This window comes from Girardinichthys multiradiatus, chromosome 9 (genome assembly GCF_021462225.1).
Source record: "Girardinichthys multiradiatus isolate DD_20200921_A chromosome 9, DD_fGirMul_XY1, whole genome shotgun sequence".
NCBI classification, from domain to species: domain Eukaryota; kingdom Metazoa; phylum Chordata; class Actinopteri; order Cyprinodontiformes; family Goodeidae; genus Girardinichthys; species Girardinichthys multiradiatus.
In genome coordinates this window covers 37,119,495-37,143,808 of record NC_061802.1, presented here as the reverse complement: position 1 = coordinate 37,143,808, position 24,314 = coordinate 37,119,495, and the positions used below count along the sequence as shown (strand labels likewise).

Below are 24,314 nucleotides of genomic sequence, written 5' to 3'. Positions count from 1 at the left end.
GGCATTCCCAGAACCCGGTGGTGGACACCGGCAGTAAGGGATGCTGTTAAGCTGAAGAAGGAATCCTATCGGCTGTGGTTGGCTTATGGGTTCCTGAGGCGGCTGACGGGTACCGTGAGGCCAAGCGTGCTGCGGCCCGGGCTGTGGCAGAGGCAAAAACTCTGGCCTGGGAGGAGTTCGGTGAGGCCATGGAGAAGGACTAACGGTTGGCCCCGACGCCTCAGGAGGGGGAAGCAGTGCTTCGCCAACACTGTTTATAGTGGGGGCAGGAGACTGCTGACCTCGACTGAGGACATTATCGAGTGGTGGAAGGAGTACTTTGAGGATCTCCTCAATCCTGCCATCACGCATTCCGTGGTGGAAACAGAGGCTGGGGACTCGGGGTTGGACTCTTTCATCACCCAGGCTGAAGTCACCGAGGTGGTTAAAAAGCTCAGCGGTGGCAAGGCTTCGGGGGTGGATGAGATCCGCCCCGAGTACCTCAAGTCTCTGGATGTTATAGGACTGTCATGGTTGACACGCCTCTTCAGCATTGCGTTGGGGTCGGGGTCAGTGCCTCTGGACTGGCAGACTGGGGTGGTGGTCCCCCTTTATAAGAAGGGGGACCGGAGGGTGTGTTCCAACTACAGGGGGATCAAACTCCTCAGCCTTCCTGGTAAGGCCTACGCCAGGGTATTGGAGAGGAGAGTCCAACTGATAGTCGAACCTCGGCTTCAGGAGGAGCAGTGTGGTTTTCGTCCCGGCCGTGGAACACTGGACCAGCTCTATACCCTCTACAGGGTACTCGAGGGTTCATGGGAGTTTGCCCAACTGGTCCACATGTGTTTTGTGGACCTGGAGAAGGCATTTGACTGTGTCCCTCGTGATGCCCTGTGGGGGGTGCTCCAGGAGTATGGAATCGGGGGCCCTTTATTAGGGGCCATCCGGTCCCTGTACGAGCGGAGCAGGAGTTTGGTCCGCATTGCCGGCACTAAGTCGGACCTGTTCCCAGTGCATGTTGGACTCCGGCAGGGCTGCCCTTTGTCACCGGTCCTGTTCATAACTTTTATGGACAGGATTTCTAGATGCAGCCAAGGGCCAGAGGGGGTCTGGTTTGGGGACCAGTGGATTTCGTCTCGTCTTTTTGCGGATGACGTGGTCCTGCTGGCCCCCTCTAGCCAAGACCTACAGCATGCGCTGTGGCGGTTCGCAGCCAAGTGTGAAGCGGCTGGGATGAGGATCAGCTCCTCCAAGTCCGAGGCCATGGTACTCGACCGGAAAAGGGTGGCTTGTCCTCTTCAGGTTGGAGGGGAGTTCCTGCCTCAAGTGGAGGAGTTTAAGTATCTCGGGGTCTTGTTCACGAGTGAGGGAAGAATGGAGCGGGAGATCGAAAGACGGATCGGTGCGGCTGCCACAGTAATGGGGGCGCTGTGCCGGTCTGTTGTGGTGAAGAGAGAGCTGAGCCGAAAAGCAAAGCTCTCAATTTATCGGTCGGTCTACGTTTCTACCCTCACCTATGGCCATGAACTTTGGGTCATGACCGAAAGAACGAGATCCCGGATACAAGCGGCTGAAATGAGCTTCCTCCGTAGGGTGGCCGGGCACTCCCTTAGAGATAGGGTGAGGAGCTCGGCCATCCGGGAGGGGCTCGGAGTAGAGCCGCTGCTCCTCCACATCGAGAGGAGCCAGTTGAGGTGGCTTGGGCATCTATACCGGATGCCTCCTGGACGCCTTCCTTGGGAGGTGTTCCAGGCACGTCCCACCGGGAGGAGGCCCAGGGGACGGCCCAGGACACTCTGGAGGGACTATGTCTCTCGGCTGGCCTGGGAACGCCTTGGGCTCCCCCTGGAGGAACTGGAGGAGGTGTCTGGAGAGAGGGACGTCTGGGCGTCTCTGCAGAGTCTGCTGCCCCCGCGACCCGGTCCCGGATAAGCGGAAGACGACGAGTACGAGTACGAGTAATAGATTACAGCCATCTCTTCAGAGGAGCTGGGGGTGTGGCTCCGGTTTGCAGGTAAAAAAAATTAAAACATTTTGGTTTCTTTTTTAAATGTAATACGGAGACTAAACAGGTTTGAAAACCAGTCTGAAAACCGCCGATATAAAGGGTGTTAAAACTCAAGATGAACAGCAGGTGGCAGTAGTGGGATTTGAGAGCTTAAAAACCTTTGCCAGAGGCCCAATAGAAATTAGTTTTTTGTATGACAAGACATTCACGTTCAGTAAATCGACAAGCAGTTATAGAAGTTGTGAAAAAGGTTGCTAGTCCTCCTGAATTTAGCAGGAAACATAAACAGACAGGCTATGTCATTAAATTTTTTTACTTGTAACACTGAGGAACATTTGTGGAGAAAAAATTAGCTGTAGGCATTCAAGTGTCTTGCAAAAGCATTCTTACCTTTTGAACTTCTTTTGTCTACACAATAGACAAACACAAAGTAGCCTCTAACTGGACAAAGATAGATGGTTCTCTTTTTCTTTCGATAAATAAAAATCTGAAAAGTGTGGCATGCATTTGTGTGTAATGTTGTAACTGAGAAAGACCAAAAAACAACAGTTTTCTGTCACTTAAAACCATCCTGTAAACCATCACTTAGTTAAATGAATTGATTATTTTTACCTGAGTGTGAAAGAAAACAATGGAAATTGGCCTGATTTGCACAAAATTCCCAGTTTTGGAACTAAAGTCAAATGTACCCTACATTGCCAAAAGTGTTGGGTCACCAATCCTAATCATTGAACTCAGGTATTTCATTCACTTCCATGGCGGCAGGTGTGAAAGAATGGGTCACTTCACCATCTTTCATTGATCCGAGGTTCACTGAGCTCCTGGCAAGCGGAGCCGCGGCTCTATATGGGATTCTGCGCCGAAAGCGGCGGAGGGGGAAACGTGCTGGCACGCTGGTAAAGCTCCGCAAAAGAGGACTTCGCACACCACTGCCTTCAATCCACCTGGCAAATGTCCGCTCTCTAAACAACAAGATGGACGAGCTGCTTCTCCTCACCGGTAAAAACACGGACCTCCGCGGATCAGCGGTTCTCAGCTTCACCGAGACATGGCTGAGTGAAAACATCCCGGACCGCGCACTGCTGATGCCGGACTTCCAGCTGTTCAGAGCGGATCGCAGCGCGGAGCTATCGGGGAAGAGGCGAGGAGGCGGAATCTGCTTTTATATAAATGAAGGTTGGTGCAGAGACGTAAAAGTGCTGGGAAAAACATGAAGCCCGGATCTGGAGTCATTTTCCATAATCTGTAAACCGTTTTATTCACCGAGAGAGTTTTCCTCGTTTATTATAATCGGCTCATATTTTCCACAGCATGGATGCACTTCTGCTGCTGAAAAACATCTTGCTGAGCTGATTACAGACGTGGAGAAAAAATACACGGACTCTTTCATCATAATACTGGGAGATTTTAACAGCGCAAACCTCTCCAATGAACTCCCCAAATACAGACAGGATATTAAGTGTCCCACCAGAGACAAAAACACACTGGACCATTGTTACACAGCTTTAAAGGACTCATATCATGCTGTTACCAGGGCTGCTCTGGGTTTTTTGGATCATTGTCTTATCCACCTCATCCCAACCTACAGACAGAAACTAAGAGCTTCCAAACCCGCGGTTCACACTGTTAAGAAGTGGACTGAGAAATCAAAGCAGATGCTACAGGCCTGCTTTGAATGCACAGACTGGACTGTTTTTAAAACCTCAGCCACTGACCTAAACCAACTAACTGATGTGGTGACATCATACATCAGTTTCTGTGAGGACGTGTGTGCAGACCAAGACCTTCTGCACCTTTGGGAACAACAAGCCATGGTTTACTCCACACCTCAGGAATCTGCGCAGGGAAAAGGAAGAAGCTCACAGCAGTGGAGATTGGGTGCGGTACAGGCAGGCCAGGAACAAACTAACAAAAGAGATCAAAGCAGCTAAGAGAAGCTTAAGAACAGCCTTTCTACTGGTGACACTTCAGCTGCATGGACTGGTCTCAGAAACCTGAATGTCTATAGGAGCCCCCCCACCCATCCTGAACAGAGTCGTCTCCTGGCCAACTGTCTGAATGGCTTCTACTGCAGACATGACAAGAAGCCATTCACTCCTCAAATCATCCCCTCCACATCCCATTCAGGAACAAATTCCTCCCATAAAGCAACCAACCCCCTACTATCAGATCCTCTGCCTGCACTAAAGATCTCCGAGGAAGATGTAAATAGGCTGTTTCAGCGCATGAAACAAAGAAAGCTGGAGGACCTGATAACGTCTCCCCATCATGCCTGAAAGCCTGCGCACATCAACTTGCTCCGATCTTCACAAGGATCTTCAACAAATCACTGGAGAAATGTGAGGTCCCCTCCTGCCTCAAACGATCCACCATCATCCCAGTGCCCAAGAAACCCACCATCGTAGGATTAAATGACTACAGGCATGTAGCCCTGACGTCTGTGGTCATGAAGTCCTTTGAGCGGCTGGTGCTGAAGCACCTGAAAGACATCACAGGCCCCCTGCTGGACCCCCTGCAATTTGCTTACCGAGCAAACAGGTCGGCAAATGATGCTGTTAACTTAGGTCTACACTTCATCCTGCAACACCTCGACCACCCAGGGACGTATGCCAGGATCCTGTTTGTAGACTTCAGCTCGGCCTTCAACACCATCATACCAGACATCCTCCACCAGAAGCTCACACAGCTCAACGTCCCAGCCTCCACCTGTCAGTGGATCAACAGCTTTCTGATGGACCAACAGCAGCAGGTGAGACTGGGTAGCATCTTCTCCCGATCCAGATCAATAAGTACTGGTGCCCCCCAGGGGTGTGTTCTATCCCCACTCCTCTTCTCTCTGTACACAAATGACTGCACCCCATCAGACTCGTCTGTTAAACTCCTTAAGTTTGCAGATGACACCACTGTCATTGGACTGATCCAGGACAGTGATGAGTCTGCATACAGACAGCAGGTGGATCGGCTGGTATACTGGTGCGGTCAGAACTACCATGAACTCAACCCACTCAAGACTGTGGAAATGGTGGTGGACTTTCGGAGAACACCACCCCCATACACCTCCCTCACCATCCTCAACAACACTGTATCGGCCGTGGACCACTTCAGGTTCTTAAGAACCACCATCTCTGAGGACCTGAGATGGTCTTCACACATAGACACTGTTCGGAAGAAGGCCCAGCAGAGACTGTACTTCCTGAGGCAACTCAAGAAGTTCAACCTTCCACAGGAGCTGCTGGTCATCTTCTACACTGCCATCATTCAATCTGTCCTGTCTTCATCCATCTCAGTGTGGTTTGGCTCATCCACAAAACAGGACAGGTCCAGACTGCAACGAATAATCAGGACTGCAGAGAGAATAATCAGGGCTGACCTTCCCTCCATCCAGGACTTATACAGTTCTAGGGTCAGGAAAAGAGCTGCCAAAATCTCTGCAGACCCCACACAACCTGCACATAAACTGTTCAGAGTTTTACCTTCAGGCCGCCGCTACAGAGCACTGTTCACTAAAACCAGCCGCCACAAAGACAGTTTCTTCCCCCAGGCTGTTTCTCTGTTGAACATTCAATATAGTACAAAACAACAGCATACAGATGTTGCAAATGCACCTTTTCTATTAGATATGTGTATATTGTACATTGTAAATTTGTATATTCTGTAATGCAAAAACAGAACAAAAGAGCAAAGTGTACCGGAGTCAAATTCCTTGTTTGTATGTACGAACTTGGCAATAAAGCTGATTCTGATTCTGATTTAAGAAGCTCAATGAATTCCATCATGGTAAGTGATTGGGAATGGGCTTTCTTTAGTGTCAAATCATGTCTATCTGGCAATCAAATGAACGAGTCTGGGTTTGGTGGCTTTCAGTAGAATGACTCGGCCTGACTGCATTGTGTGAAGTGTTAGGTGCTGGGGCAATAATAAGGTGGGACTGTTTTTTTGGGAGTTAAGATTAGACCCCTTTGTTCCAGTGAAAGTAACTCTTAATGTTTAATCATACCAAGAGGTTTTGGACGATTTCATCCTCCCAACTTTGTGTGAAGAGAGAGCTGAGCCGAAAAGCAAAGCTCTCAATTTATCGGTCGGTCTACGTTCCTACCCTCACCTATGGCCATGAACTTTGGGTCATGACCGAAAGAACGAGATCCTGGATACAAGCGGCTGAAATGAGCTTCCTCCGTAGGGTGGCCGGGCACTCCCTTAGAGATAGGGTGAGGAGCTCGGCCATCTGGGAGGGGCTCGGACTAGAGCCGCTGCTCCTCCACATCGAGAGGAGCCAGTTGAGGCGGCTCGGGCATCTATACCGGATGCCTCCTGGACGCCTTCCTCGGGAGGTGTTCCAGGCACGTCCCACCAGGAGGAGGCCCAGGGGACGGCCCAGGACACGCTGGAGGGACTATGTCTCTCGGCTGGCCTGGGAACGCCTTAGGCTCCCCCCGGAGGAACTGGAGGAGGTGTCTGGAGAGAGGGACGTCTGGGCGTCTCTGCTGAGTCTGCTGCCCCCGCGACCCGGTCCCGGATAAGCGGAAGACGACGACGACAACTTTGTGTGAACAGTTTAAGGATGGCCCCTTCTTGTTCCAACATGGCTGTACAGCAGTGTGAAACAACATGACTGGCCTGCACAAAGTCCTTATCTCAACCTGATAAAACACCTTTGAGATGAATTAGAGAAGACTGTGAGCTAGGCATTCACAACCAACATCACTGTCTGACCTCATCAATTATTGAAACTATTGAAGAATGGTCAAAACTAACGACAAAACACAACACTAAACCTTATGGAAAGCCCTAGAAGAGTTGAAGACGCTCTAGATGCAAACTAAACCCTATGGATTAAATATGGGCTCTCACTCACGTTCAAATGTGAGTGAAGGTGGACAAGCAAATATTTTTGCAAATATAGAGGATATTGTAGGACTTTAGTGGTACAGTAACTTCCGGAGATGCTTAGCAGTATCAGAAAACATCTTTAAACAAAGGTTAAGCACTTTGTGGCCATTCGCTTAGCTCACTGCATCATTCCCCATTACAGCAGAGGCCACAGAGCCATCTGCTAGTGAATAAGATCAGATGGTGAGAAGGCTGTCAGGATCAATCCGACAGAGCCAGAATGATTCTGGATACCCAGGAGGGAGATGTCAGTTAAGGTGTTTGATCGGTCCCTGCAATGTGAGTGAGTCTCGATGACCTTTTCATCTTGAAGTGGAAGTGGGTCTATGTGTTTATGCTGCTGTGTAAAGAAAAATAATGTAAAGTTAAAATATTTGACTGCTATTGGAGAACTACAGAGCAAAAGAAAGGGCACATTATACATTAAGCTGTCATTTTTGTGTCCTGGTGCATGTTTCCATGTTTATGATGATGAAAGTTTTATATGTAGCATCTGTTTCAACACAACTGTCTCAAAATAATGAGTGTATTGCAGCATGGTTTGAAAAGCCATGTCTCACACTAAATGTTAGCTTTATTTCCTTCAGGAGCCTGATCATTGACAGGAATGAAGAATAAAACATCTTGATGTCATGTTGGATGTCCATTTAAAATCTGACAAGCATGCCGAGACGTTAGGCAGAGATGCGAAAGGACACTTGCATATCTTCAAACTAATTATCTATCTAGCATTTCATGGTGAAGATTTTCAAGTATTTTGGGTTATGCCTTTCACAGCTTTTGCTCACATACACGTGCAAAATTTCTCATGTTGTCAGACTGGATGAAGAGCGTCTCTAAACAACGATTTGAAGATTGTAACTGGTTGTTATCCAGGCTTGCCCCATGTTTAGCTCCATCCATTTTTTCCATAATCTCTTGAGCAGTTTCCCTCTCCCTCCTGAATTAAAGCAATACCCCACAACATGATGCTGCTCTCACCCTTTTGCAGGTAATCCAGAAAGTTTAATTTTGGTTTTGTCTCATCAGACCACCTTTTCTTGTGTCCGCTCATGGCAACAGAAGCTTTACTCTCCTTTAAAGACCTGATTTGTTATGTGCACAACTAATAGTTGTCTTGTCAACCTGAGATGTTTATGTCTGCAGCTACCCCAGAGTTACCACAGGTTTTATTTGGCTGCTTCTCTGACTAATGCTCTCCCTGCCAGGCCTGTCAGTTTAGGTAAGTCATTTATGTTAAGATATGTTATGTTAAGATGTATATGATATAAGAATTTCCAAGGTCTAAATAACTGAGTATAGATGAATGACGGTACAAATAAGAAAATTGTTTACGTCTGACGTATTTCCATTTGCAAACAAAACAAAATATCACGGGACAAATTTCCTTTTAAATATTTCCATATATTTTTAGAAATGTGGAACAGAGCAATTTGAAGAATGACACATCAGAGATGAGAGACTGAAAGCACAAATCAGAAAAGAAGTGAGACAAATAAATTACGATATGAATGACAGTGATGACAAATCTTACAGCTGCTTTAGCTTCATCTTGGTAGTAGGTAGTTTGTATTTCATGAACAAAATCTGACACTCAGGGTTTACAGCCTCCACTGTTTGGATGTTTAGCACAGCTTTTAAAAAGGACAAAAATGTGCCCATCAGTTGAACAGTTGATGTAAACTGCGAAAAATAATGGTCAAGAATTAAAATAATGGGACACAACAAACAGTATCTGCTTTGTCTGCTATGCAGACGCACAAACACCTCCCTGTGGGAGAGAGCAAGTTGGAAAACATGACCCTCTGAGCATTTAAGATCGTTTTTCTTAGAATCCTTTAAAAAAAAAAAAAAATGCATATTGAAAGCTGCAAAGAACAACTATGCATTTCATGCATCATATAAAATATTAGGTATTTCTTTTTCTGTATATTTACATTATATATTACACATGATATTCTGTACAGTTAAACTATCATCTACACCACATTCATAAAAATATTTTCTGACCCATAATTATTTTTATACAGAAAACACAAGAACAGCAATAAACATCCAAACCGCCTGATCCTCCTGCTGCGCTGCTAGGCGATGTTGACGATAAAACCCTAAATCCATAGTGGTCCAAATCTAAAGGCGGAGTCATAGCGAGCCCAGTCCCGGTTCTCTGCTAAACTCTTCCCGTTAGGAATTTTTTTTTGCAAACAATAGGTCGTTTTGAGTAGCCTGACGGTCTCTAATCAGTCTCTTTTCTGCCTCAGAGGCAGGACCCCATCTGTGTTTTCTGTAGAACCAATGATGTTTCAAAACCTCCATGTCTGAGTTTTACTTCAATCAGCTACTGTGGCTGAGTAGACAGACCGTTGGGTCGGTGAGCAGTCAGTTGCTGCTGCTGTTTCTGCTGCTGCTGCTGGGCCGGGGCAGTGAAGGTGCTGTGCTGCTGCAAAGGGAACGCTGCTTGGAGGATTAGCTGGGTGGACTGGTTTCCATGAAGCAGCCGAGGAGCCTAGAGTTACAACATTTAGATTAATATGACAAAGAAAGTGTCAATTTAATACAAGATGTTTGATTAACAGTCAAACAAAATAGTTTGTAATCATCTCACAAGCTAAACAAGTTCATCAGTTGAACTTGAACGGGTTAAATGACTGAAAAACGTTCTTAACAGGAATATTAAAGTTTCAGAGCTTGGTAAAATTATTCTTACCCCTAAAACCTTTCCATATTTTGGTAGATTACAACCTCAAACGTCAACATTTTGGCATTTTTCTGACAAAAACAATGTAGCAAATAATTGTGAAATTCTTAAAAGTGTGGTGTATATCTGTATTCACACCCCTTTACTCTGATTCCACTAAATAAAATCCACTGCAACCTATTGCCTTCAAAAGTAAATACAGTCCACCTGTGTAATCTCAGCATGAACACAGCAGTTCTGTGAAGGCCTCAGAGGTTCTTTAGAGAACATCAGTGAACAAACAGCATTATGAAGACCAAGGAACACAGCAGACAGCTTGCAGGGTTAGGTTATAAAAGAATATCCCAAGCTTTGAACACCGGACAAAGCACTGTTCAATCAATTGGTAATAAAAAAATAAATAAATGGAACGAATATGGAACAACTGGAAACCATCCACCTACACTGACCAGCTATTAATATGGGAAACAGCCAAGAGGCTTATGGTAACTCTGGAGGAGTTGCAGAAATTAACAACTCGGGTGGGAGAATCTGTTGACAGGACACCTAGTAGGTGTGCACTCCACAAATCTGTTCCTTATGGAAGAGTAGCAAGAAGAAAGCTATTGTTGAATAGAGCCGTAAGAGTCCTGTTTGCATTTTGCCAAAAGCCGTGTAGGAAACACAGCAAGCATGTGGAAGAACGTGTTCTAGTCCGATGTGACCAACACAGATAGGTGCCGAAGCAGGCAGAGACATATCCCAAAATACCTGCAGTTGTAATCAAAGTGAAAATTGTTCCTACAAAATTCTGGCTAGGTCGTGTTGACTACAAATGCATGCCATACTTTTTTCATTTTCACTTTCCAATTATGGACTACGTTTGTATTGGTCTATCGTGTAAAATCCCAGTAAAATAAACTGAAGCTTGAAATTGTAACATGATCGTTGTGAGGGTATAAATATTTTGGAACAGCTCTTTATAAAATATTGTCAACAAGATCATCTATTTCTGAGATAATGTAAAACAGAAGAAGATGTGCAGCACTGAAATGTGAAAGGAAACATTAAATAAGAGGCTGCCAATAATTCGAGTGGTGTCATACCTGTAGGAACTGTGGCTGCTGCGGGGCCAGTTGAGCCCGTCCCGCCTGCAGGGCTGAAACCTGGGACTGTGCCTGTAACTGCTGCTGCTGCTGAGAAATGCTGATGGCCTGAGTCTGGCCCTGCTGAGGAGCGAAGGCCGTCACCACCTGACCCATAAACATGGTGGTGGGTACCATGACTGCCCCACATGGAATCTGTCCCGTGACCAGTTTAGTCAGCAGCTGAGGAGCTGTAGGAAACCTGTAAAGTGGACGCAGATCACGAAGTATTAGCTTGATCAACAGAAAACAGGGTCTGAATATTTTTCTCCGGCCGTCACCACTCCAACTGAAGTGGGAGCGATAATCATCAACCAAGGACCGAGCCATGAAAAACCAGATTCATCACCTTATTGGAGCAGCACGGTCCTGTGCAAATGTTGCCACAGCTGGAGTGCTGGGTCCGGTGTTTTGTGCCAGGCTTGTGGAAATCTGAACCATGTTGGCTGGACTTTGCTGCGGGATCATCATAGTATTGTAGATGGATCCAGGGAGGGGATTTTGTTGAGGCTGCAGAGTTAGTGTCGAGTGCTGACACTGAAAAACCAAAAAGCCTGAATAAGTGACGATTTAGAACTAACTTGTGGAAACATCTTTAACAGTCATGGTGGCAGGCAAGGGGAATAAGTTAAAGACTGTGTGTGAAATACATATATTCATTAAAATCTTATAGTAGAGCAGCATGGTGGCACAGTTAGTAGCACTGTTGCCTTGCAGCAAGGTCCCTGGATTAAATCCCAGCCTGGGGACTTTTTGGATAGAGTTAGCATTATTATTAAAATCTTACTAAGTATATTTTTATAATTTCTGATCAAAACCTCTCATCAAATTTAATATAATTCAAATAGTTTTAAAAACATCTTGTTTTCAGTCATTTCTTAAATGAAACAGGCCTTATTTGACATTTTATAAGAGTTTGAAGCTCCCGTGAGGTTTGTAAAACATGAAAAATCTTGTTTCAAGAAAAATACTTTACCTCAATTAAGACAAATCTGCTTTAATGATAACTGCATAACAACAACATTGCAAAACCTTCCATAAGTGTGGCCATTTGTAATAAATTTCCATCAAACCAAACGTCCAAGTGATTTGGAAAGAAGACAGTTAAAATAATATTTCATTCTCTGTCCTGTTCCACTCTGGACAGCTTCCACCACATTATTCCAACGGTAATGAGTACAAATGCTGTCCTATACTACAAGTAACTGGCAATGCTTTAAAACATTGTTTGGTCTAAATACCCAGACTCACCACTAATTAGGTATTGATATTTGATGATATCTGTGAGGTCATACTTCACTATAATGTACTTGCTATTATTGAAATTCACACAAGAGAATCAATGTGCTTGTCAGCATCCATGGAAATATTGGCTTAAGCTAGGTAGGGAACAGTTAACATTTTTTATTTTGTTGAGAGTGTTTTATTATCTATTTTGTTGAAGAGTGAACTGACTAAGCCATTGTAAAGAGAGCATAGCAGTATTGTGGTTGCATTGGATACTGGATGCAATGTCAGTCTGTTTAAAATAAATGCTTTTAAGCACAAGAACAGCTTTTATTTTTTTGCTGTCTTTTGTAAAATGTTGGAATGTTTTGAATTATGACAAGACATCTGTGTTATTACATTTTCTGGTTAAATACTAAGATGAAAATGGGTTGGAGAAGGCTTATAATGCTGTGAATGCAATTCTTAATAGTCGTCAGGAATGCTTACTTATAATTTGTCTTAAAATGCAATTTTCTAATCTTGATTAAAGTAGGCTGTGGACCTGGATACAGAGCATCGCCACAGTTATGGAACTAAGAAGGAGTTAAATAAACTTTAAAACAAGATGACTTGCAAAAGAAAAAAATATGCTATCTTTTTTTTTTTGGGTGGGGGTTGGTTATTTTAAGCATCACAAGCTTAATATGAGACTCAAAAGCTCACCATTATAGTAAAATATTGCTCATGGTCAAGATTCCCTTTATGTTGTGAGGCTTCAATAAAATGTCTTATTTCTAGAAATCTTGTCAAGTTAATCTTTACTTGATCCATTGGCAGATTTTTGTTTTATGCTTATTTCAAACCAAAAAATGTAATTATTATGTTTTTAGACATTGAATAGTTTATCCGACCTGTGCCAGAGCGGTGCTCTGGTCCCTTAGTAGTGTTTGCTGCTGGGACTGGGCTTGGACTGGCAGCTGTTGCTGGATGCTGTTCTGTAGAGGTGCTGCAGGGACCACCTGGCCTTGCATGCTCAGTGCACCTCCCTGCTGACCAAGGCTGCCATGAAGAGTCTGAGCAGAAGTGAGGTTTAGTCCTTCACCCCCATTCTGTTGAAACATCTGAGACAAACATCTCAAATTCAGATATAAAAGAAAAAGTAGAACAATAATTCCTGCATCCAAACAGAAAAGGAAACAATAAATTATAGTGAGTGGTTCCATGTATACTCTTTTCCAACAAACGTCAAAGCAACAATTAAGCAGCACCTGCAGACTCTGTCCCTGCACGCTCTGCAGTTCCACTTGGATCTGCCGCAACTCATCCAACTGCCGCTGAATGTTATCCTCGATCATCCTGGTCTTCTTCTCTAGCTGCTCCTTCAGGTGCTGCATGGCCTCCAGCTGGCTAGAATACTGCACTGACTGTCAAAGAGTGGACACACATAAACATGGCAGAGAGACAGAGGTGCTAACTGTCCACTGTGTGCACAGAGACCAGGAATGCTGCAAAGCAGAAGTATTCACAGCCCAGGAACCTTTCAACATTTTGTCACATTGCCACCACACACTTTAATCTATCGTATTGGATTTTATGTCAGAGACAAACACAAAGTATTGCTTAGCTGTTAACTGAAAGGAAAGGATGATTTGTTTCAACATTTTTACATAGAAGATTGAGAGAAGTATGGTATGCATCCATAGTCCCCCCACCCGAACAAGTAAAGCAACCACAGCGGCGACCCTTTTGGTGGTCATCTCTACCAGCTTTACACATCTAGAAAATGGAAATTTGGCCCATTCTTCTTTGCCAAACAGTCAAAGCTCAAACGGTTTGAACGGAAAGTTACAGAATAGACCTCCACCCATCTTCCCGTCAACTCCAAAGAGCTTTTCTGTCCCAACTGTATCCCCACAGCTTGACGCAGCCACTACCATGTTTCACCATAGAGATGTTGTGTTCAGGATGATGCACGTGATCAGTTTTCTGCACCACGTGCCACTGTATTCGGGCTGAAAACTTCAGGTTTGGTCTCATCTGATCAGAGAACATTCTTCCACATGTTTGGTTTGTCCTCCACAAGGGATGGAGAAAATTGAATAAAATGAGAGTCTTCTTGCCACTTTAGACCAGATTTGTGGGGTGCATGACAAACACCTGTCCTATCAACAGATTTTTCCACCTGAGCAGTGGATGGCTACAGCTCCTCCAGTGAGCAAATGCCTCTTTACTGCTCCTTTAGTTCATTTTCTCCTTGCTCTGTCTGTCCGTTTAGATGGATGGTCATGTGTGGCAGGATTTTGTTGTTTGTTCATTCTCATATCTGTTTTAGTTTTAGTTGTGATTTAACAGTGCTCTGTAAGACATTAAACACCTGGGATTTGGTTTTGTAGTCCATACCTGCTATAAACGTCTCTCCAGCTTTCTCCCAGACCTATCTGCTGTGTTCCTTGGTCTTCATGATGCTTTTTGTTCACAAACAAATCTCTGAGGCACCAGCAGGACAGCTAGGTTTATACTGAGATTAATGGATGACAGGTGGCATCTGAACGCACCTGGTGGAACTGGAGTTTATGTATTGGTATCAGGGAAAAAGGTGGATGAAACAACCATGGATAATTTTCCTTTCACTTCCAAAATACTCACTACTTTGTTTTGGTCTATTCACAAAATCTTAATAAAATACATTGAAGTTTGAGGCTGCAGAATAAAAACATGTTTCAATGTTTTTCAAAGCACTATGCCATATTCATACATTTCTCATTAGCACCTTAGCAAAGGTTCCTCTCTATCTGAGCAGATACTAAACTGACTGCTGATGGATCAGAGAAAATAATCATCTTTGAATAAAAGCGTGATGTTTCTTACTTGGTTGTTTTGAAGTTGTTGCTGCTGCTGTTGTTGAGGCTGCTGCTGTGATTGTTGTGAAACCATGAAGGGTGCCGTGTTCTGACCCGTGTTCTGGGAGCTCATTGATTGCTGAAGAAACAGAAGTGACTCATAACAATTACAAAAGATAAAGCCTTGTAACTCAGGCAAGGACAAGGTCACTTAGAAATCATAACTATCCCTTCTGCTGACCTGACTGCTGACTGACGATCTTCGTTGTGATGTCATTTCCACAGCAGAGACAGACTGTCGACCTGGTGTACTTCTATCTCCCTGAATCCGTATCTGCGATGCTGAAATAGAAATTTCATCAGATAAACAGAAACTCATCCTCTTGGATATATTTAGCGATGATAAACAGCAGTGTAGATTGTGCTCACAGGCTGGGTCCGAAACGGCAGTATGGGGGGATTTGCGGGAGCTGCGTGATGAGGCTGAGGGAGTCCGGCTGTGGTTAAAACGCTCCAGGGCTTCTTTCAGGCTGGAGGCGTTGAGCTGGGACTCGGAGCCTGAATCATGGGACTGGTGTTCCAAAGCATCACCAGACGTCAGTGCTCATCTTTGTTCTTTACAGAATGCGAACACATGCTGAGCAAATGTCTCACCTTCTCAGCTGTGATCTCAGGGGGAGAATCTTCAATTCCAAGCTCTCGCCGTTGTTCTGCTCGTACTTCAGCGTAGCTGTAGAGCAGAGACATTGGATGAAATCCATATGTCCAGTGCCTCACAAGAGTTTTCATAACCCGAGAACTTCACATTTTGTCACGTTACAACCACGAACCTTTATGTGTTTTATTGGGTTTTTAGGTGATAGACAAACACAAAGCGCATAACTTCGAGGTGAAAGAAAAATAAGACAAAGTTTTCTATTTTTTTTAATTTTGCAAATTAAAGTTTGAAAAGTTGTTTGTTCAGCTAAAAGTTGAACTATCACCCCAGTTTCAAGTCTTCTGCAGCTTTTAACAGTTTTTTCTTTCATGAATGCCATGTTTTTAGCTCCATCTATTTTTCCATCAACTCTGACCAACATCCCTGTCCCTCCTGAAGAAAAGCACCTCCAAAGCATGATACCCCCACCACCATGTTTCACCAAAAGGATGGTTTGTTCAGGTAATAGGATAAATATACTGACAACCAGAACGTCTCTGGTTCTAGTTTGAATTAACTGTACAGGAATAGACTATATTTCACTATTTAAATAGAATCTGTGGGTTTTGTAAAGTGCCTTGAAATGATGTTTGTTGTTAATGGGCATTTTATGAATAAATATTTACAATATTCTGGTGAATGAGATTCTACATTTTAAAAAGGTATTTCCTGGTTAAATAAAGAATAAAAAAAATAAAACATATTTTTAAGTGTAGTGACTTCTGAGGCCAAATGGTTGCATAAAATTTATTTTAGGGGTATCAGAGTAAAAGTGGGTCAGTACAAATGTCATAATTTTCATAATTTATATTTGTAAAAACCTTCCACTTCAGAATTATGCACTGGTTTGTGTTGTTCTATGGAAAAATCCCAGTAAAACACATCAGAAATCTGTGGTTATAACTTCACAAAATGTGAAAACGTTTGAGCTGTTTGAATATTTTTGCCGGCCACTGTAATAAGTATCAATACATATTCATGAATAACTGTGAATAATGTGATAAAAATCATGTTGCTCTGACACATACCTCACAACAGTGTGTGTGCAGACAATAAACTCTGGTCTGGAGTTCCACTGATGGTAAGTGATGTAGTAATGGGTTTGTAGCCAAATCCACTGCTGCCCTTTGGTCAGGAACCTGTAATAGCAGGACTTTCCTTTCCCATATTGCATCACTATACAGAAAAATGGAAGTGACATTTATTCTTTGGGCATTCGAAAAGAAGCTGGTGTCGGTAAGCGGTCCGGATACTGATTGCAGGCAGAGGAGCCCTTACAGTGTTCGTGACATTTGGCCAGTGTCTCCAGGTCATCTACATGGTAGTAGTCGTATCCTGAAGTACCCAGGACTTCAAATGGGAGGTACCCTATGATGGGTGGCGCTCTGGACAAACCAAGGTAGTGGGATGAATAATTTGGGGGTCATTCTGTAAACCTTTACATACAATTAAACTGAACACCTGGTCCAACAACTCACTATGGTCAGTTAGAAGCCATTATTCACTAAGTCCAAATAAAGTTTGTACACCCTGGGGTGTGACACATATATGAGGAAAATAATAACCATTTAGTCCTCAACGAGTTATGCAATTATTTCAATCTAACCTCAAGTGCACAAAATACAAACAAATTCCACACTGCTATCATTTTTAAAACAACGAGGCCAAAATGGAAACTGTGAGGAAAAAGTAAGTACACCCCATGATTCAACAGCATGAAGAACCACCTTTATCAGCAGTAAGTTGAAGTAGTTATTTTCCGTTGGACTTATGAGTGCAGGTGGTTCTAAGCTATTTGTAGGGGTGCATCAGACAGCAGACTGTCTTCTATGTTATTTATTTATGTTTATTTCTTCTTCTCTTTTCCTTCCTACAGTTTTATTTATGGCTGGCCCACCACAGAATGTTGAATTACCACCACTGGTGGGTTTCTTACTCGTTCACTTAGTTAAAAGCAGCAGAGATAATACTCCATCATACAAATGATGGTGTGAACCGTTTGATAGATCTAACTCCAAACCAGCAAATGTATTCAATTCTTTATAATTATCTCAAATCTGCAGCATAAGGGCATCTATTTTAAACATGAATCAATTCTTCAAACCAATTGAACTAATTTATTTCATGTACACAAAGGCGATCTGTTGTAGAAACAGCAGAACAGAACATTTAATACTGTAACATGACTCTTTGGCAATCAGCACATGAAAGGCTGTGCTGTAGATCAATTAATATAGACATGAATTCTTCCAATGACCTGAAACTGGGTAAACTTATTTTCTTTGCAATATCTAGGTACAGCAAAATACTAGAAATAAGATGACCTAATATTTTTCCTGATATTTTGCAAATATGTCAGTATTTCTGTTTTTCTTTCTCCTGAATGTTGAAACTATAAACAGACAACTATGTAAAAATGTCATCTTCTCCCATAAGTCCTTCACACAGCAGTAGGAGATGTATGTGTTCGAATTTTATACTCAACTGTTGAATTTTGACTGTTTGTTAAATTTACTTCTGATGAAGTTTTAAACAAAATATGCTTGGGAAAGAAAGTTCTGTTGGTTTACCGTTTAAACTTTTTCACCCTTGTGAGAGTTTGCACAAAATTTGTGAACTTAGTTGACGTTGGTTTGTTTGACAGGTCATGCAGTCTTTATGATGTCTGTCATCTGAAGCTTTGTATTAGGACACACCTACATTCTCCAAAGCTGTCAAAAGCCGTCATCATTTAATCTAGAGCATTTAACAAGCAGCACCTGACAGAGCTCCTTTATTTCGGCTCTGATTTCAGGTAATAATGACCGTTAGCAATCTGTTGGGTGCTTTTGTACATTTGAGGTTAGATTTAAATAATGTTAGCAGCATGTAAAAACAAGATCATGCCCTGGCAGGTAGGGCCCTATAATTGATAAGAGCAACTACTTTTTCACACGACAACTATACCAATCAATTCAAGCTAAGTAGCTTGACTGGCTGCTGCTCTGCATATTATGAGTATGCAGAATTAAAAAAAACAGCTATGCTGTTCAGTTCTGGTGAAAATAAAACTAGTTTTTGGCAAACGGGTCAAGAGGACTCAGCTCGAGGTCGCACAGCGTGAATCTTGACCCTTCGGCTAAACGGTTTTTGTGAGGTTTCTGGGCATCAGCAATGCCACATAAATCACTGTGGGAAAATACTGATGACTGATTGCACTTCAGGCTGTGCCTACTGTTCTTTTACATATTTAATTGTTATCTCTGGAAACACAACGTGCATGTATAAAAAAAAATAAATAAAAAAATAGATGCCACTGTTTGTAAGCCAGGGTGAAAAAGTGACACATGCATGTGATAAACAATGACAGAAAACAGAAAACAGAACAAGTTTAGAAGAATAGTGATCATTAATGTTTAAATGATCATACCTGTGGTCCAAAAAGAGGAATTTCCACTCCAAACTATGTCTGGAGGTGAATTCCTCATTAGGCTCCTCAACAACACACATCTCCTGTTAGAGAGAAGAATAAAGCAGCACATTAAGGCCTGAAGATGTGCAAGGCCATTTATGGTGGAAATAACACAAACACAGAGACACATCTAAAAGGATGCTCGACATGGCCTTAAAACGTTGTCACAATATGTTGTGGTATTTATTGGAAAAACGATGAAAGAGACAATAAAAAGCAATTAAAACGTTTTTTACAGCCTTTTTTTGAAAAAAGAATGTATGGCTGTGGCTGCATATCACTGCAGTCAAAGCCCCAAAAACACAAGTAGTGCTCTTAAAAATGTAATCATGAATGAGGCTACAATATGAAATAGGCTACAATAGGAAACCAGCCAAGCGATACCAGCATTTAATCAATTTTCAGATCAACTACATTGACATTTATTGACGCACTCACGGAACCAACTATGGAAAAACTGGGTTAGTTTTGAGGTTTTCAAACATCAGAGTCCATAGTTGCCAAAATAAATAACAATTCTTATTATGTTAACAATCTTCTCACAACAACAATAAACAATACTATAATTGCCCAGCCCTACCGCCACGCATTATTTATAGAAGAGACCGAACTTGATGTTACACTTAAGGCCTGTTTACAAGACATACACCCATTGAAAACATCTACATGACGTTTTAATTATAGATGGAACAGATGTTCACATGGCAACAGTCGAGACATTACGCAACAACAACTGAACAACATGTGCGAAGCACCTTGTTGGAGAACCATTGTTAGATTCAAAAGAGTCAGCAGCACAAGTAAGTACTCTGCAATCCGCCATTGATATTGTTAACATCTTGTTCTGAGGGTTTTAAACTGGTCGGCATCTGTTGTGCTGTGCATGTGCGCATTAATGTCACATTTTTCCCCATCTACACAAAGGAGACTGGGATGTTTCCAAAACGTTACACTCTGGAACCCGTTTTCAAATTGTGCCATTTTTAGAGAAAAAAAAAAACATGATGTATACTAGGCCTAAATGTGCTTAATTTCCTCATGTATGCACCCACATACCATAACATGTTTTTCACTATATCAAATTATATATGAAGATAAAGACTGTGAGAGTGGCTTCAGAAGCACTGTTTCTGAACTAATTTGCAACTCTTCAAACAGCTGTCTTAAATATTCGACTATTAAGCATAAATGTAGAAACTGTTGTTGCCACAGTCAGAAATAAATAAAAAAGTCTGAAACATGTTTTTTTTTTTACATCTTTAAAAACAAAAGAAATAGAACATTTTAATAACTGTGAGAGGAATAAAAATAATCTGAAAAAATATGTGTAGTGCAGTTCAGGAGCATCACCACTCTGGGTGACGGGGGGTTTACTGCATGGCAGAGGCTAACCTGTTCCTCACTAACAACTCAAAATAATCACACAGGTCAAACCGAAGTGCCTCAGACAACTTCTTCTTCTTCTGGATTCCCCTGCACTAACAAAAGCAATTCACTGATTGTGCATCTAGCAGAAGAAAAGAAATCGACTCTCACCTTTAGGAACTGTGGTTTGGCCAGTCTTACAGTCGCAATCAGACACACTCTGTCCTGAACTGTAGAGTGAAGCGATCGCTGGATCACTCCTTCATAACCGTTTCGGTTACAGTTAGGCACTATTTACAACAAGGAAGGAAAGTTAAAACAATAGAAAATTAACAAAACATCAAAACCGCAGGCAGCGACTTTGTGCAACACATCTTACCATTATTCAAGGATTTGAAGTTTCCTATGACTTTGACATATTCATACACAGGAGGCGCTTTGGGATCGATTTTCCCTCGAAGCATATGGCAACAGAACTCAAGCTGATTCTTTGCTGATAAAAATAGTAAATAAAATACACCAAAAAACGTATTTTAAAAACCAACTTTTCAAGTACAATAATGAATACTGAAAACAACATAGTAAACAAAAGATAGGTTACTTTTCAGGTACTCTGGTGTTAGAGTCTCTCCCTCTATGACATGTGAGGACAGAGCTTTGTACACATCAGAGTACTCCCCCGAGGGCAGAAAGTTTAAAAGGTTCTGATCCACAAGATCCGACTGAAACACACAACATGGGTTTTTCAAATGTGTGATGTACCTATCAGGTGAAATCAAGTTAAAAGCTGAAGTGAACAGGTAAAACTCACAGGTAAGTGTTCAAGAAGAGAAGTCACATTCTCAGAAACATAGATAATATTTCCATCAGTCATAATAGCGAGGAAAAATCCATCCAAGGCCTGAAGGATAAAAATGTTTAGCTTTATTTAGCGAATGTCTTTTTCTATTGAAAGAGAAGTTCAACAAGCACAGAAACAGCCTTACCTCCAGCATCAGCTGAGTGAACTCTTCATTACTAAGAAACGGAGGCTTCCAGTCTTGTCTGATCTCTGTTGATTCTGACTGAGCAGCAATTTCTGTTCAGGAAACAAAACATGCAGGTCAGAGAAGGTCCCGGCTGAACAATTTTCTCAGCATTCTGACTGTTTCTCACCCTTGTGTTTGTGCAGGAAGTCAATGCTTTTCTGCAAAATAGTAGACTTGTCCATCTTGCGGGTGTTGCCTGGCAACATGGTGCCCAGCTCCTTAATGAGGACATTGAACTGGTCTCTGCGTTTCTTCTCAGACTTGTTACGGGACACGCTGTTGATTAAGGAACAAGACGAACCTCAGATTTTAGATTCATGACAAGATTTGACTGTTGTGTAAAGGAGTCAACTCTGGCTATGGATCTGAAGCTAAACCCCTGCTACAATACCTGTGTCTCCAAATGATTTGTCATAAACCCTCAGTTCACAAAACAGAAATTAAATTCCTATGTTGTTCATTTGCATAAACCTTAATTACTAGTAGACAAGCAATTTTTTTAGAGCTAATCTCTCATTAACATCACTGATCTTGACATATAGAGAAGTTTTGAAAAGAATCAATGTTACAGGGGTCTACATATGAAAAAATATTTATTTTTAAGTTAGTAAGTTAAGTTAATAAGTTATAATATCTTGTCATGTCTCTAAAGTATTTGTGCTGCTTTTGATGTGCTCCAGTGCCATGTATACTCAAAAGAATGTGGTGGAGTTCACAGTGTTCTGCTGCATCATGTCTGATTACATCCTATTTATTTATTTCTTTATGTTAATGGATCCACTGACCATCTAGATATTATATTTCAGTGCTCCGTGATAGCACATATAGCAGTGTGCTATGCCGTTATTTTAGTGGTGTTGTCATTCAAATTTAAAATTATTATTTGGGTGTTAGGCATGTAGTTTTAGGCAGTGTACTTTAAGTTGTTAGAATGCCGATGTATTTATTAAATGTCAATCGTGCATGAGACAAGTTGGCAATGTTGGACCACTTGTTTGCTGAGTATTGGATTATCTGCACGTTGTTGGACATCACTGTGCCCCTCCAATGGCATCGGCCATTTTGCACCCAAGACAGCCCGCTCCTACATATCCCATCGAGCATTGCGACTGATATGACTGGGCGTCCCCAGTCTGACGTCATAGGGTGCTATATAGGAGGCGCCCATGTTTGAAAAGCCGCCTTCTGCTGGAAACCGATCTGGTGATTGAAGCGCGTCACTTTAAGAGAAGAACTCTGTGAAGAGTTTCATTCATTCTCTCTCGTTGGACAACGAACCATTCATAACTGAAGTTTTTGAACTAAGAAGGCCAGAGATTTCACTTTGCCGATCGAAGATGTGAGTTAACACGTAACTGGAGACACGAAGCTTCGGAGAGACGAACCGCTACCGTGTTTCATTTTCAAGTCGACTTTGATGGTCAGATCATATTTTTCCTTTTTGTCAAGAAGACCAAAGGACAAAGACTGACCTCTCCCCTAAAGTTAATTGTGGACGCACATTAACTTAGCCCCACTTTTCCTCGCTTGAATTCCCTCATTCGGAAGAAGACGACACAAGTAAAACCCATCTTTTATTTCTTTATTAGAAGGCCTGGGCAGGGTCAGAGGTTGTAGAAGCGATCAGAATCGCTGGTTAGGATCTCATGTGTTCTGAATAATATGTGCATGTAACCTTGCTTGTTGAAACTTTGATGTGTTATGTAATATCGGGATCCGCCGTGTCCCCCAGAGCTGTTTGTGTTTACTATCTGAGCGCGGGTGCGTTGCAAGACTGGACTGTTAAAACGACCTCATGGTAAAATTCTCCATTTTACCTTTGTCTTCAATCTCACTGTGCTAGCTTGCCGCCAAAAGTTATCAATCCTTTGTGGTCAGGAGTTAGAGGGAAGTTTTATGATCAGAAGATCATAAAGGACAGTCGGAGCTGCGCTCCAACCCCCACCACTCGCCACCACTCATATCCCCCTCTCCCTTCGTCTGTAGTGCCATAAACTGCTGGTTGACTCAATACATACCCACTACCGTTTGTTGATTTTGCTTATTTAGATGTGTTACCCCTGTGTTTGTAGAATTTTGCATGTTGAGTAAGTGAAAATTAATAAATATTCACATAGATAAAGAGAGAGCGTTTGGTGTTTCATTGTGTGCAAAAAGTGATGTGTCAGTCAAGATAAGGTTCAAATTCCACACGTTTCAGCAGAAACGGTCGATTAAACAGTGACATCTCCGGCAATAGTTATTAACTATTACGGAGTATTTAACGGTTGTAATTGTCAGAGGCGTTGAGCCACAATTACAACACCAGAAACATCTCTGGTCTCGATTCGTAAATGAGGATTTATGGTTAAGAAATTGATTTTCGTCAGATTATGATTTGTAATTATAATTATTGATCAAGATTATTCAATCAATAATCATACTCCCAACAGCAATATAGTGTCAAGCGCGAATATATGTGTAGAAATGCACAACAGCCTCTGTGCTCAATTATGTTCTTTTCTTTTACAGCTATGCTTTTATGTAGGAAATTCATGATTTTGATTTTATTGTATATAAAATAGTTTTTTAATATTTGTGCCATATCGGCGACCCCTATCCAGGGCCATTCCAACAAAAGGCTGAAACGCAATTGTGTGATGGGGTTATTACCGTTTGGCCTTGTCCTTTTCATCTTCTTCCATTAACCCATCAAAAATGCTGCTGTCATCTCTAAACAGTGGACAAAACAGCAGTTTAAACACTATAATAAGCACCTAAATAAGACTTTTCAGTTACAGTGGGGCACAACAACACTTTTCCAATGTAGATGGAGCATAACTGAAGTTATCTGACATTCTGTGCACAGTTCTACAGGATTAGTGGCAGCATGAAATACAGAAGTCTCATCTGTACACAACAGATTAGATCTTGAGAGTTTATGAACCAAGAGTTTAGAGTCACACATGGATGTTTTTTGACTGAGGACTAGTAGTGAGCTATCCAGAACAAAGTCATTACAGGCCACCCAAAAAAGACATTAAAA

The 24,314-nt window shown here is 42.3% G+C and overlaps 1 protein-coding gene across 4 annotated transcripts in view; it reads right to left on the bottom strand.

Annotated features, from left to right (window-relative positions):
- Positions 1–8,260: 8,260 nt before the first annotated feature.
- The window catches only part of clocka (clock circadian regulator a), a 37,239-nt gene continuing 21,185 nt past the window's right edge, over positions 8,261–24,314 (bottom strand). For 2 of the 4 annotated variants that reach the window (XM_047375187.1, XM_047375188.1), the window contains exons 4-21: positions 23,942–24,001; positions 21,417–21,565; positions 21,248–21,339; positions 21,073–21,162; positions 20,863–20,983; positions 20,641–20,754; positions 20,433–20,551; positions 18,855–18,937; positions 16,724–16,830; positions 16,474–16,621; positions 15,403–15,478; positions 14,990–15,319; positions 14,777–14,887; positions 13,177–13,332; positions 12,820–13,029; positions 11,049–11,236; positions 10,661–10,901; positions 8,261–9,383 (exon numbers count right to left, since the gene is read on the bottom strand). In XM_047375187.1, the coding sequence (XP_047231143.1) occupies positions 9,216–9,383; positions 10,661–10,901; positions 11,049–11,236; positions 12,820–13,029; positions 13,177–13,332; positions 14,777–14,887; positions 14,990–15,319; positions 15,403–15,478; positions 16,474–16,621; positions 16,724–16,830; positions 18,855–18,937; positions 20,433–20,551; positions 20,641–20,754; positions 20,863–20,983; positions 21,073–21,162; positions 21,248–21,339; positions 21,417–21,565; positions 23,942–24,001 (2,563 nt within the window). In that variant the 3' untranslated portion in view covers positions 8,261–9,215. The remainder of the gene's footprint in view (positions 9,384–10,660; positions 10,902–11,048; positions 11,237–12,819; positions 13,030–13,176; positions 13,333–14,776; positions 14,888–14,989; positions 15,320–15,402; positions 15,479–16,473; positions 16,622–16,723; positions 16,831–18,854; positions 18,938–20,432; positions 20,552–20,640; positions 20,755–20,862; positions 20,984–21,072; positions 21,163–21,247; positions 21,340–21,416; positions 21,566–23,941; positions 24,002–24,314) is intronic. The other 2 variants (XM_047375189.1, XM_047375190.1) reach the window with 2 other exon arrangements.